The 12,500-nt window shown below is 42.3% G+C and overlaps 1 protein-coding gene across 1 annotated transcript in view; it reads left to right on the top strand.

Moving 5' to 3' along the window:
* LOC310771497 (sarcosine dehydrogenase, mitochondrial-like) overlaps window positions 1–12,500 on the top strand; it is a gene marked incomplete at its 3' end in the record, with an annotated part of 31,195 nt that overhangs the window by 17,753 nt on the left and 942 nt on the right. Inside the window, exons 8-9 of the mRNA XM_083664096.1 lie at window positions 1,867–1,971; window positions 6,163–6,292. Coding sequence (XP_083520222.1) covers window positions 1,867–1,971; window positions 6,163–6,292 — 235 coding nt within the window. The remainder of the gene's footprint in view (window positions 1–1,866; window positions 1,972–6,162; window positions 6,293–12,500) is intronic.

The raw sequence follows: 12,500 nt of genomic DNA, 5'->3' as shown, positions 1-12,500 counted from the left end.
GCAATTTCATCAAATGTTGGGAAATACTTAGACCAATCAGTGACTCTTATCCAAGCATATTTTATTTCTAAAAGTTCATAAACAAAAACAAAAAAAATCCAGAGCAGGAGAGGGTCAGCAACTGTTTCTAATGTCATTTTGATCTGTTTCTAGTTGTGACTCAGCGGGTGGTTTGCGTATTAAAAAGTCCCATGTTCTTAAGTTAATGTTACTGTAGCTAGTGAACTAGCTAGCCAGCGACGGGGCATTTAAAAGCCCCCATCCTCACAATTCCAAGGGCAATTTTAGATTTTTTTTAGGGGCATTTTGCCCTGAGCCCCTGTTAATTCCCTACCATGTAACACTGTCTGTATAGTAGCTATATGTGACCATAAGGGGGCACTGTGACACCACAAACCTCAGCCTATCATTGTCCGGCCCACTGCGCGTGTTGGGATGCTGACGCTGTGTGTGTGTGTGTGTGTGTGTGTGTGTGTGTGTGTGTGTGTGTGTGTGTGTGTGTGTGTGTGTGTGTGTGTGTGTGTGTGTGTGTGTGTGTGTGTGTGTGTGTGTGTGTGAGAGACTGTTTGAATCCATTAATGTTGGTATTGGTCTGTGTGTGTGTATGGGGGTGACCTCTGTGTGTCTGCATTATACATGTCTGACATACTTGATATGGAAACTCTGTGTTCTCATGCCTGTGTTTGATTGGGTTTTCTGGACACGCTCTGTAGAGCGTACGCACTGTCAAAGCTACCCTGTCTTACTCTATTTCAGAGCAGCTTAACCAGCATTACTGCTACACACACACACACACACACACACACACCCACACACACACACACACACACACACACACAGCCACACACACACACACACACACACACAGAGCCACACACAGCCACACTGAGACAGGGAGAGGGAGAGAGTGTATTTAAGAGCCGTGCTCTGTATTGATCTGTTATGCAGACACCTGCCACACGGAGCAGCGCGCTCCCTCCCAGACTGTAGTCAGCACAGAACAGAACAGAGAGAGCAGTTTGGCTTTTATTCTGTGTAGCGAGCAGCGTTCAAAATGTCAGCTTGTTCACTGCTGTTTGGATTTGGCCCCAGAGAGCCGTCTGGCCCCCCGAGATGAAATGAATACAAATCACACAACAGGGTCTGAGCGTAACCGCTTAACGCTTAACGCTTTCACGCTGTTGTGAGCAGACAAAACCTTTCTCTTCACTGATTTGATGGTATGTCAGTTACACTTAAAGCTATGCTACGCTTTGACGTGTTATGTCACGGTCATGTGTCACACACGCTGTAAAGCACACATGAACATGGCATTGTTGTTATGACATGACTTAGGTCTTATTGCATTCTTTATACATATATGCCCCTGGGTTATTGAGCTGTGTGTGTAGCACAGTTTGAAGGTACCAAAAGTAAACTGCTTTTCTAAAATCATATAGGAGCACTCAATGGCACAGGAATATTAGAGGAAGATATTTATTTTATTTATTTTATTTATTTTATTTATTTTATTTATGTATTTATTTATGTATGTATTTATGTATTTATTTATTCAATTGGCCTGAATCATCAGAAGGTGTCCAGCATTGCTAGTTTCCTTCTGCTTCAGCTGAGTTTTCTTCATCTTCTTGATGGTCTTGGTTGTCTGTGACACTTCCTTACATAACTGATCTCTCTCTATTTGGAGGTTTTCCCTCGTAGGCGTCAGTTTGGCATATTTACAAATTGGCCTCATGCAAAAAGACATTTTCCTCCGTCTTGTGTTTGAAGAAGGCCGACCTTGCACTTGGCTGCCGTGACAGAATGTGTCAAAGCTTTTTCCTTTTGATAATTTAATGTTTCCACTTTAATTGTGTCTCTTTGCAGAACATGCCAAACGTCAGGGACCACGATGCATCGGTGTACTTGCGCCTCCAAGGTGACGCCCTCTCTGTGGGCGGTTATGAACAGAACCCCGTCTTCTGGGATGAGGTAACCTCAAATCATCTTTGTATTCTGTAATATCTGTAATAATATCTCAATCTTATTCTCTGGTGTTTGCTCTGGGATGAGGTCAAGTCAAGTATAAATCAACTTTTATTTCAATCTGTTTTTCTCTCACTTGTCTTCATTACTTGGCGCTCTCTTGACTCGGAGGTCAGACAATATTCATTATTCAGTATTATTCAGTATTCAACGGTTGTCAAAAAATCGTGTGGGTGTTTGTGTGTTCTCGGTAATAATCTAATTTCTAAATATTCGAATGAATTCTTCTTCTAATTGTTATAATTATTTTTGTCCTACATCTCTGGGCAAACTAGCTCAAACTGTGTTAACAGTCACTCCCCTAGGGCCATATGATTTCCACAAATCTGAATCATGGATTTTGGTAATAAAAGTGGAATCAACTGTGAACATGATGGAATATTTGCAGAATGTTCCATAATTTGTCTGAAATTGTTAAAAATAGGCCTAATGATCAAAATCAAAGTAGAACTAATGATTGTAGACTCTCCTTTACACACTTCTCTCTCTAGGACTTTTGGTTATATTTTTGTGTGCGTAATGACAAATTGACGTCTTGATTGAGAAACACTGAACATAATGACACACTGCACCAAAGACGACAGGACTTCACAGGTCATGAAATAGACAGGAGGCTGTACATCCTGACCTACAGTCACTAGAGGAGGTGTGCAGTACTGTGTGTGCCCTGTAGTGTATTGAGGCAGTATACCCTCATGGAAAAAGTACGACTGAATCACTGGTAGTACATAGTATACTGTGTAAATATTTTTCCTTTTCAAATTTGAATATTCTATTGAGGTTTTCCACGAATATTCGACTGTCTGCCATGACATCATCATGACGTAAAAATATAAAATAATAATAAAGTGATTCACCGGAATAATAATAATAGTCTTTTTGTTCAATCAACTTTCTTTAATGAATATAATTGCAGTGAAAACCCTGTACTAATTGTACAAATCACTGACTTAAGTGTTGCATTACTGCCACTTACTGGATTGTTAAAGCTAACATAGTAATCATTTAAGGCAGGGGTCAACCTTCAACTTTTTCAGCCCAAGGACTCCTTGGTTTATAGAGAAACAGAACAGGGCAATCACCCCCCTATGATTAAAAAGAAGTGTGGCATTTTAAGCGAGGGATATATACTGTATAATATAATATATTTATAATATATGATCACATTTATATTCCAGCGCACACCAGGATTGCTTCATCAATTCGCTTTGTAAATCATTTTTGTCAAAAGTGGCTTATTACTGCCTATTCATGCTTGGCGTTTACTCAAAATTATTATTAAAAAAAGTTCTCTGGGAGGTCATTTCACATCATCCACAGACGGTACAGCAAAACTGCTCCAAACTATTCAGATGGCTCCATGCTGTTGTTCGAGAGTGATGCTGCTGGTTGTATGGTGATCGTAACAGAGATGACTAGATCTTAGGTTCTTTGAAGTTTTGAGGTGGAATACAGCGATTCTGAACTGGACTCTTAAGAGGGCTGGTTGAGCCAGATCACTGATCTTCTGTAAAAGCTGTTGAAGATAGAGACAACGTTATCATGCCAAAGAACCACTGAATTTTCCTCAAGTACATTTGCTCAAGACACAAGTGTTTTGCAGCACACCGACGGTATCTTATCTGCTGCTCGTCTGTCTACGGATATCCTTTCTCAGTGGCAGAGTTGGCACTTTCTACAGAGGATGTCTGAGTGCTCTTTTGTTCCCTTTGTGCAGCTGATGATTGCTTAGATGTTTTGGAATAGATGGAGAGGAGAGAGAAGAGAAGAGCTGCAGAGAGGAGAATGAACAGGAACGCTTACCGAGTGAAGACAAGCACGATCGATGTCTTTGGAGGGATTGAGTGAAGTACAGTGTCGAGGACGAAGAGGATGGATCTTTAGATCAGAGGTTCTCAAATGGTTTTCAGCCAAGGAGCCCTTACTTACAAGATAGAAAATATACCGGGGACCCCCTCATTCTGATTTGTGATTTTGGGCTAAGCTTAATTGTTTCCGCGGTAACGTGCTTTGACATTTAAATTGATAGGTTTGTTAGATTAGAATGTAATCCATGAGCCATTTTAGATTTAAAGCATAAAATATTTTTGTTGAACTATGAAGCTTTTGCACACGAAAAAGCACCCCCCCATTCCCGAAAACTTTTTGCGCACCCCCTGGCAAAGTGCCACCGACCCCCGGGGGTCCCCGGACCACCATTTGAGAACCACCGCCTTAGATAGTCAAGTTGAGTTTGAGCCATTTGGTCCCATCAGGAGTGAGAAGAGTCTTGTTAGAGTGGATGATGGAGCAACTTGATTTGGATATGAGCATCATCACAGGCAGCCAGTGGAGGCAAGTAGGAGGACAACAGGGCGGTCGGTCAGCGCTGCACTGCGTGAGTTGTAGGTGTTGATGAGGACATATTTGGAAAGCTGGCAAGCGGAGAGTTTCAGTGATCCAGATGGGAGCAAATTAAAGACAGTAGTGATTGGCCAGTCCCGCTGGTCTCGTCGGTAGTGATTGGCCAGTCCCCCTGGTCTCGTTGGTAGTGATTGGCCAGTCCCGCTGGTCTTGTCGTCGGTAGTGATGGAGGGGTCGTAAACGGGGCAGGTTCCTTCAGGAGGAAAGTGCTGATCAGTTTGGCTGACATTGAGTTTGAGACGTTGCTGACGTCGGTGGGCCAGCGTCTAATATCCAACATGTCTTGTAGTGCTCATGCTCTTGTAGTACAGATCGCTTTTGTTGGAAAAAAGAACAAAACAAGGTGCTAAAGCCAGCATTATGTAAGGGATAATGTATACTGAGCCGGTGATTACTGTGGAAATAATGACCGACAGGTGCAAGATTGAGCCCGACGCGCAGCGGAGGGCTTAATCATTCACCTGAAGGTCATTATTTCCAGTAATCACCGGCTCAGTATACATTATCCCGCTTAGAACACGGCCTACAACTAAATCATTCAATAATCTGACAAAAATAATTATTCAAATAGATTTTTTAATAGCGTTTTCAACACAAAGCGGTTTCATTTGTAATTGGCACACAAGACACCACAGCTGCAACTGGTTGGCCTAATTAGTAGCGTCTGCGGACAAAATGCTCTTATCAACTGATTAATCCAGGTGTGGCAGAGCAGCGGTCGGTTGTCGAGAAATAATGACCGGTGAATCTTGTTGATTGACCAATCAGAATCGAGTATTCAAGAGAGCCGTGTTCTAACACACGTTAACTTATCACCATCTGATAGGACAGCAACGTGATGAGAAAAGTCCTCACACACAATACTGCTTTTAAAGTCGACCTGAACCCGTTGGTCACGTGCGTCGCAGTCCGTTTCAGACTGAAAACATAACTTGTCTGAGATGACAGGTTGAGAGGCGGGTCATAGTAAGATGTCGTTGATTTTATTTGACAATTCTGGGGACTGGATTGGGCTTTAGCCAATCCTGACATGTTCCGCCTCCAAATGGAGTGGGATTCAGTGTGTTGTGGCGCTCTCCTCGGGAAGAGCCTGTTGACACGAGGTTTAGTGGCTGAGTGGAGCTCAGTGAGCCGCAGGCAGCCAGCTGCCTTCGTGTTGCCGAGCAGAGAGTGCAGCACGTCGGCCTGGAATCTCTGAAGTGAGACCCCTGACAACCAGCAGACTCTCAAGCGCGCGCCATTATCACTGCTGTAAATACGATATTCCTGGAATGCGCATTTAACGAGCCAGTTACATTTCTTTGCATTCTTAGACATTACCGTTTTTGTTTTTTGTTCATGTTTCTAACAATTGGCCAAGTTAGTTAGTTTATGGGATAGGAATTCTGCCAGATGACAGGCACTAGGCGCCATTTTCTCTTTCTTTTGGGAGAGAAAATGATCCTGAAATGAAGATTTGATTGACAGCTGCCATGTCGTGATATGATTGGTTGAAATGGGGTAGAAATTTGATAGTACTAGGTGACGTCAGCAAACTGTAGATTACTGTTATCATCAATGAAATCTTGAAAAAGTGTGAAAAACTAAAGGAATTAGATTTTTGTGATTTTTGTTTGCATACATTATTAAATAGGTGTATTTGAACTAAAAGAAAAGAAAAGTCGTTTTTGGGTTCAGCTCAACTTTAAGATTGGAGGATAAAGTGTGTGTGTGTGTGTGTGCTTTGTTTCCCAGGTGTCTGATAAGTTTGCGTTCAGCCTGTTTGACCTGGACTGGGATGTATTCATGCAGCATATTGAAGGAGCCATGAACAGAGTTCCTGTTTTGGAGCAGATTGGCATCAAGTCTACTGTCTGTGGACCAGGTACACACACACACACACACACACACACACACACACACACACACACACACACACACACACATAAGAGAAAAAAGTATCTCTGTAACTCCTTTTGGACACATTTTTAATAGCCTTATGAATAACGTCAAGGAAAAAAAGCGACTTTCACTTCTTAAATTGACATTTTCTCATTTAAAAGTCAAATGTGTTTGTCTGTGAAACACACTCTTTATTCATCACTAAGGCACTGCACACACTCATGAATAGCTAAACCAGCGGGACTCCAACTTTGTTTTATTGAAGGTCCACTTTAACACAATTTAACACAAGTTCCAACGTCCAGAGAACAATGCCAGTAAAGTGCCCCCACACAAATCAATGTCCATCACTTGTCCATAACATCATTTAAACATCACTTTGAAGTCAACAACACATTTAATACTACAGTACAGTGGGTAGAATCAGCCTATACAGTAGCTCTGCCTGCACAACGGCACAATGCTCATTGTGTGGGAAGTCCAGATTCACATTACATTCACAGCGCTAACGTGTTTGTTGTTGCCAGGCAACCAAACAAACTAACGCTGAGTTGTTGACTTGAAAAGTGACGCAGACGCAGTCTTTGCGTGACCTCCTGTACCACTGCGCGACACACACACACACACACACACACACACACACACACACACACACACACACACAATTAAATGCACGTTCAATCACACAACACCTACTAACGCACTAATGTTGCACAAAGGTCCAGTCCGGATTGATTTGTAGTTCGGTTCGGTAGTTTAGTCCGTAGTTTTCTGTCCTAAACTAATTTGCTGTGTGTCATGTTTGTTGAGGGTGTCTTGTTATTACCTGGTGTCTCTTGAGTTCTCATCCGTGCAAAAGAGTCCAAAGTAACTGTGTTGTTGTTCTGGTGAACTGAGTTGCAGTGTCGGATTGGATTTTTCATCATCATCATCATCATCACACTGCGATTCAGTTCTCTTTGGAGATTCAAAAATCATTTTGAGCTTTACAAAAAAGAAAAGAGAAAAATTGACAGCCCTCATACAGACACACACACGCACACACACACACACACACACACACACACACACACACACACACTAGGGGTGTCACTTTTTCCCAAAATAAAGTACGAACAAACTTTAATTGCCCGCAAAATGTTCGAATATATTCAAAGTTTTTTGGTTAATTAAAAAAAAAAAAAGTTGGCTGCATCCAACTCGAGACAACTTTTCAGACCCTGGAGACAATCTTTCTCAGAGGAGACTAACGCGACAAATCTGGAGACTTTTTCTGACATGGGATTAACATTACCAGCAAGCAGCAGTTGGTTAATTTTGGTTAATTAAAAAAAAAAAAAAAAAAATCGAACGGGTCAATTATACATTCGAACATGCCCTTCTCCCCCACATTCGAAGTTAAATTCGAATTTCGAATAAAAAGTGACAGCCCTAACACACACACACACACACAGATACACTTTCACGCATACTGTATGAACACACCTGTAGCTGACTCCCTGCAGCGTGCGGAGCATCCCCCCGCCTGTAGATGGCGACCTGCAGTGTGCAGAGCGTTTGGTTGGTGGTGTTGTTGTGTTGACATGATTGGCCTGCTCAGCACACCATGTACAGTGTTGGATGTAGATAGCAGGCTGCTCAGCACACCATGTACAGTGTTGGATGTAGATAGCAGGCTGCTCAGCACACCATGTACAGTGTTGGATGTAGATAGCAGGCTGCTCAGCACACCATGTACAGTGTTGGATGTAGATAGCAGGCTGCTCAGCACACCATGCACAGTGTTGGATGTAGATAGCAGGCTGCTCAGCACACCATGTACAGTGTTGGATGTAGATAGCAGGCTGCTCAGCACACCATGTACAGTGTTGGATGTAGATAGCAGGCTGCTCAGCACACCATGCACAGTGTTGGATGTAGATAGCAGGCTGCTCAGCACACCATGTACAGTGTTGGATGTAGATAGCAGGCTGCTCAGCACACCATGCACAGTGTTGGATGTAGATAGCAGGCTGCTCAGCACACCATGCACAGTGTTGGATGTAGATAGCAGGCTGCTCAGCACACCATGCACAGTGTTGGATGTAGATAGCAGGCTGCTCAGCACACCATGTACAGTGTTGGATGTAGATAGCAGGCTGCTCAGCACACCATGTACAGTGTTGGATGTAGATAGCAGGCTGCTCAGCACACCATGCACAGTGTTGGATGTAGATAGCAGGCTGCTCAGCACACCATGCACAGTGTTGGATGTAGATAGCAGGCTGCTCAGCACACCATGTACAGTGTTGGATGTAGATAGCAGGCTGCTCAGCACACCATGTACAGTGTTGGATGTAGATAGCAGGCTGCTCAGCACACCATGCACAGTGTTGGATGTAGATAGCAGGCTGCTCAGCACACCATGCACAGTGTTGGATGTAGATAGCAGGCTGCTCAGCACACCATGCACAGTGTTGGATGTAGATAGCAGGCTGCTCAGCACACCATGCACAGTGTTGGATGTAGATAGCAGGCTGCTGAGCTCTTTACCATTGGCAGAGAGAGGGAGAGAGGCGGGTGGATGGAGCTGGGTTCTCACATCTCACCATGTCGTAGATGTTGCTAGCTGCATGTGTGTTTTTCTTTGTGTTTGTATGTCAGTCATCACAAAATGTCCTCACAAGGATAGAAAGAAGAGGGGGAATCCTCCAAAGTAAGGACATATTTTGCTCCTCACTTCTAGAAGGGCCTAGTTTATGGCAAAGACTGGGGTTTAGGGTTAAGGTTATTATTAAGATTAGGCTTAGTTTATGGTAAGGGTTTGATGTATTTATGGATCAAAAACAACAAACAGAAAAATACACTGGATAACATGTTAAAGTATAACATAAAACAAACATAAAGAACAAAACACAAAACACATCACCACAATTTAGAAGTAAGCATTAACTCCCACATGAGGAAAAAAACAAGGACTAACTCAACTAAAAATAGCAATATCATATCCAACAATAAAGAAACCACTATAGCTAAAAAATCAATCTTTTAAATAATCTTTTAATAATAACAACACAGCCAAGCTTTCCACTCTCGATTCCACTCTACTAGCATTAAACATTATGTCATATACTCCATATTTTGTCCTAGAGAAACTGTGTTAGAAATGATAGATTATCCATGCCATTATAATATATTTCTTGAATATGATCTAGGAACAGAGAACTGCCATCTGAAGATGTTCATCATGTATCAAGTAGGGCTGCAACTAACGATTATTTTGATAATCGATTAATCGGTAGGGTTAGTTGTCGATTAATCGATTAATCGGATATATTGAAATCGCTCAGAAATGCTCGATTTAACCCTTTGATGCATACAATTCCAACATTATGATGATTCTAGTAGTCCCTGCAACATAAGTCTGCATCAAAACATTCTTGTTTATACTGTATTCATTAGTGGTTTTTATATTGGAACACTTCAAACTTGCATACAAAAAGGGGGAAACCACAACCAAGTTAAATTGTAGAAAACTGTTTTTATTTACTCAAGAACATGAACCGAACCAGTGCTATTTTTCTTTTTTCTGTCATTGACTGTCCATCAGTGTGGTACATCTTTTTTCTTTGTCCCCTCTTCTACTGTATTCAGTGGTAAACTTTATTTTAAACTTGCAAAGAAAATGAAGAGGTTTTTTTGGTGGTAGATGTTTTTTCTTTGTCCCCTCTTGTTTATAGTATACTGTATTCACACTGGTTTCTTTTAAACTTGCAAAGAAAAATGGGAATCACAAAATCACAGTTAAATTTAAAACACAAAAGTTAAATTGAAGATAACAGATTCACCCCTTCCCCTCCCCTCTCCTTCACTGCCTCCTTCCTTCAGCCCTTCACCTCCTCTTTCACTGCCTACTTCCTTTAGCCCTTCACCACTTTACTTCCTCTCTCCTTCACTGCCTACTTCCTTTAGCCCTTCACCACTTCACCTCCCCTCTCCTCCCTCCAGATATCTTCATATCTTCTTAAATAAAGTGCTTTAACGGACCTGCTCCTGGAATGTGTGTTCATATTTTCGCTCCATCAGTTTTGTGAAGAATGTTCTTGAAGGAAGAGTGTAGCCATGGTGGAGGGTGTTAATCATGGCAATGAAGCCTGCATCTCCAACCGTTGACATGGGCCTCATGTCGGTGACCAGCATGTTCAGGACACTGTCTGTCATGATGGCTGCTTGCCTTGGTATACAAGCCGCATTCCCCACAACGAAACGCCTCATGGTGAGTTGTTTTTTTCTGAAATGAGAAAGACAGTATGAGCGAGTATGCCTAACAGCACTATTAACATAAAACTCAATAAAACTCACTCATTGATGATTTAGTTGATAATTGCTTATGTAAAGAAGGCCTTTATATAACAGAAGCCTCAAATGAAATTTGTCCTAGCTCACTCCTTACATTAAGATGCGCGCACACACACACACACACACACACACACACACACACACACACACACACACACACACACACACACACACACCAATGAACAAGGGACAACAACATCTCTTTTAGCCTTAGTTTACAGACCAAGTCTGCTCTACCACTAACGTTAGCTAGCTAACGCGTAACGTTAACTAGCCGGTCGGCTATAACGTTAATGTTGTCGACCTGGATGCGGGCGCAATGCGCATCGACTGTTAACGTTAGATAAACAAAACAAACTATCTGCTGTCTGCTCTACCACTAACGTTAGCAACGTAACGTAACGTTAACTAGCCGGTCGGCTATAACGTTAATGTTGTCGACCTGGATGCGGGCGCAATGCGCATCGACTGTTAACGTTAGATAAACAAAACAAACTATCTGCTGTGAGACGAACATTTCCACTTCAAACAACAATACACATGGGTCTAATAATGTAACATTAATGGTTTACATGCATATCCAGTTTGTAGTAGAATAACGTTAACTCATTCACCGCCAATGACGTCTTTGACGTGTTATCAGAAATAGCCCTCCCCGCCAATGACGTGTTTGACGTGTTTTTGTTTTTATTACTGCAGGGCGTAGTTTAAACACTTCCCCAGCCTGTCACATGGTATCAGGTCCCTATCATCTAAGACAACACGTGAACAAACACATACCGCAGCTGTTGTTTTGAAATTGAGCAGGAGGAAAAGCAGAAAACTGGTAACGCTTCCTTGTGCAGACAGGAGAAACGCCATTGAAACGCGCCTCGGCGCGCTGCACGAGCTGGAGTCGACTTCCTCTGTGCCAGCCGGGAGAAAGTAATCAAGAGATGTGTTTGATCATCGGAGGAATGAGGAAATGATCGATCAGTTTGCGAGGGCGGTGAGGACGTGTTGAATAGCCGAGGGGAAAACGGGAACGATCAGATAGCAGGGAAGATATGACAGGGAGACATGGACGAGGAAGGGTGCAAAATAAACACACAACAGCAAGGCACAAGGCAGAAGCGGGAGTCAGAGCAGCCCGCTGTCCTTTCTCAAGAGCTATTCAGTTGGTTCATGTAATCGCTGGGCTGCGTGCCCTCCAGTGTTGCTCCTGGCCAATCCCAGCGCCACAGGGCGTGGTTATTGCTTATCCTATGTGGGGTTAGAAATCTAAAAGGGGGATCGTGTGTGTGTGTGTGTGTGTGTGTGTGTGTGTGTGTGTGTCTGTCTGTCTGTCTGTCTGTCTGTCTGTCTGTCGGTGTGTCTGTCTGTCTGTCTGTCTGTCTGTCTGTCTGTCTGCACACTCACTCACACCGAGTAAACTGTATTGTTGAATGTAAAAAAAAAACACTTCATGTGTATATATATATATATATATATTTTTTTTTGTCATTTGTGTCCTAACAAATAATATTTACATGTCTGATGTCAATACAGTTCAAAATAAAATAATTGAGAGCGAGTTCTGCATGAGATTGTGTGCATAAATACATAAATGCCATTTTCTGCAATTTCTTTTCTCAGAGAGACATTTTGGGGGAAAACAGGGTGTATATAAATGGCTATAAGTAGAGTACAGAACATGCTAAAAGCTCACTTTTTTTTTCCTGGTGAACCCAGAGACGTACATCTTCATTTTGAGGTATTGCAAATCACTCTGGTGCTAATAGATAATTTACTGTGGGTCTTGAAAGATGACCAACAATTATGAAAATCTTTGGCCTGTGCTAAATATTGGCAGTCCTAAACTGGCGGTGAATGAG

Source organism: Poromitra crassiceps (assembly GCF_964638095.1).
Source record: "Poromitra crassiceps genome assembly, contig: HAP1_SCAFFOLD_708, whole genome shotgun sequence".
NCBI classification, from domain to species: domain Eukaryota; kingdom Metazoa; phylum Chordata; class Actinopteri; order Beryciformes; family Melamphaidae; genus Poromitra; species Poromitra crassiceps.
Note: the sequence above shows the minus strand (reverse complement) of the source record. Positions and strands in the feature narration are given on the sequence as shown.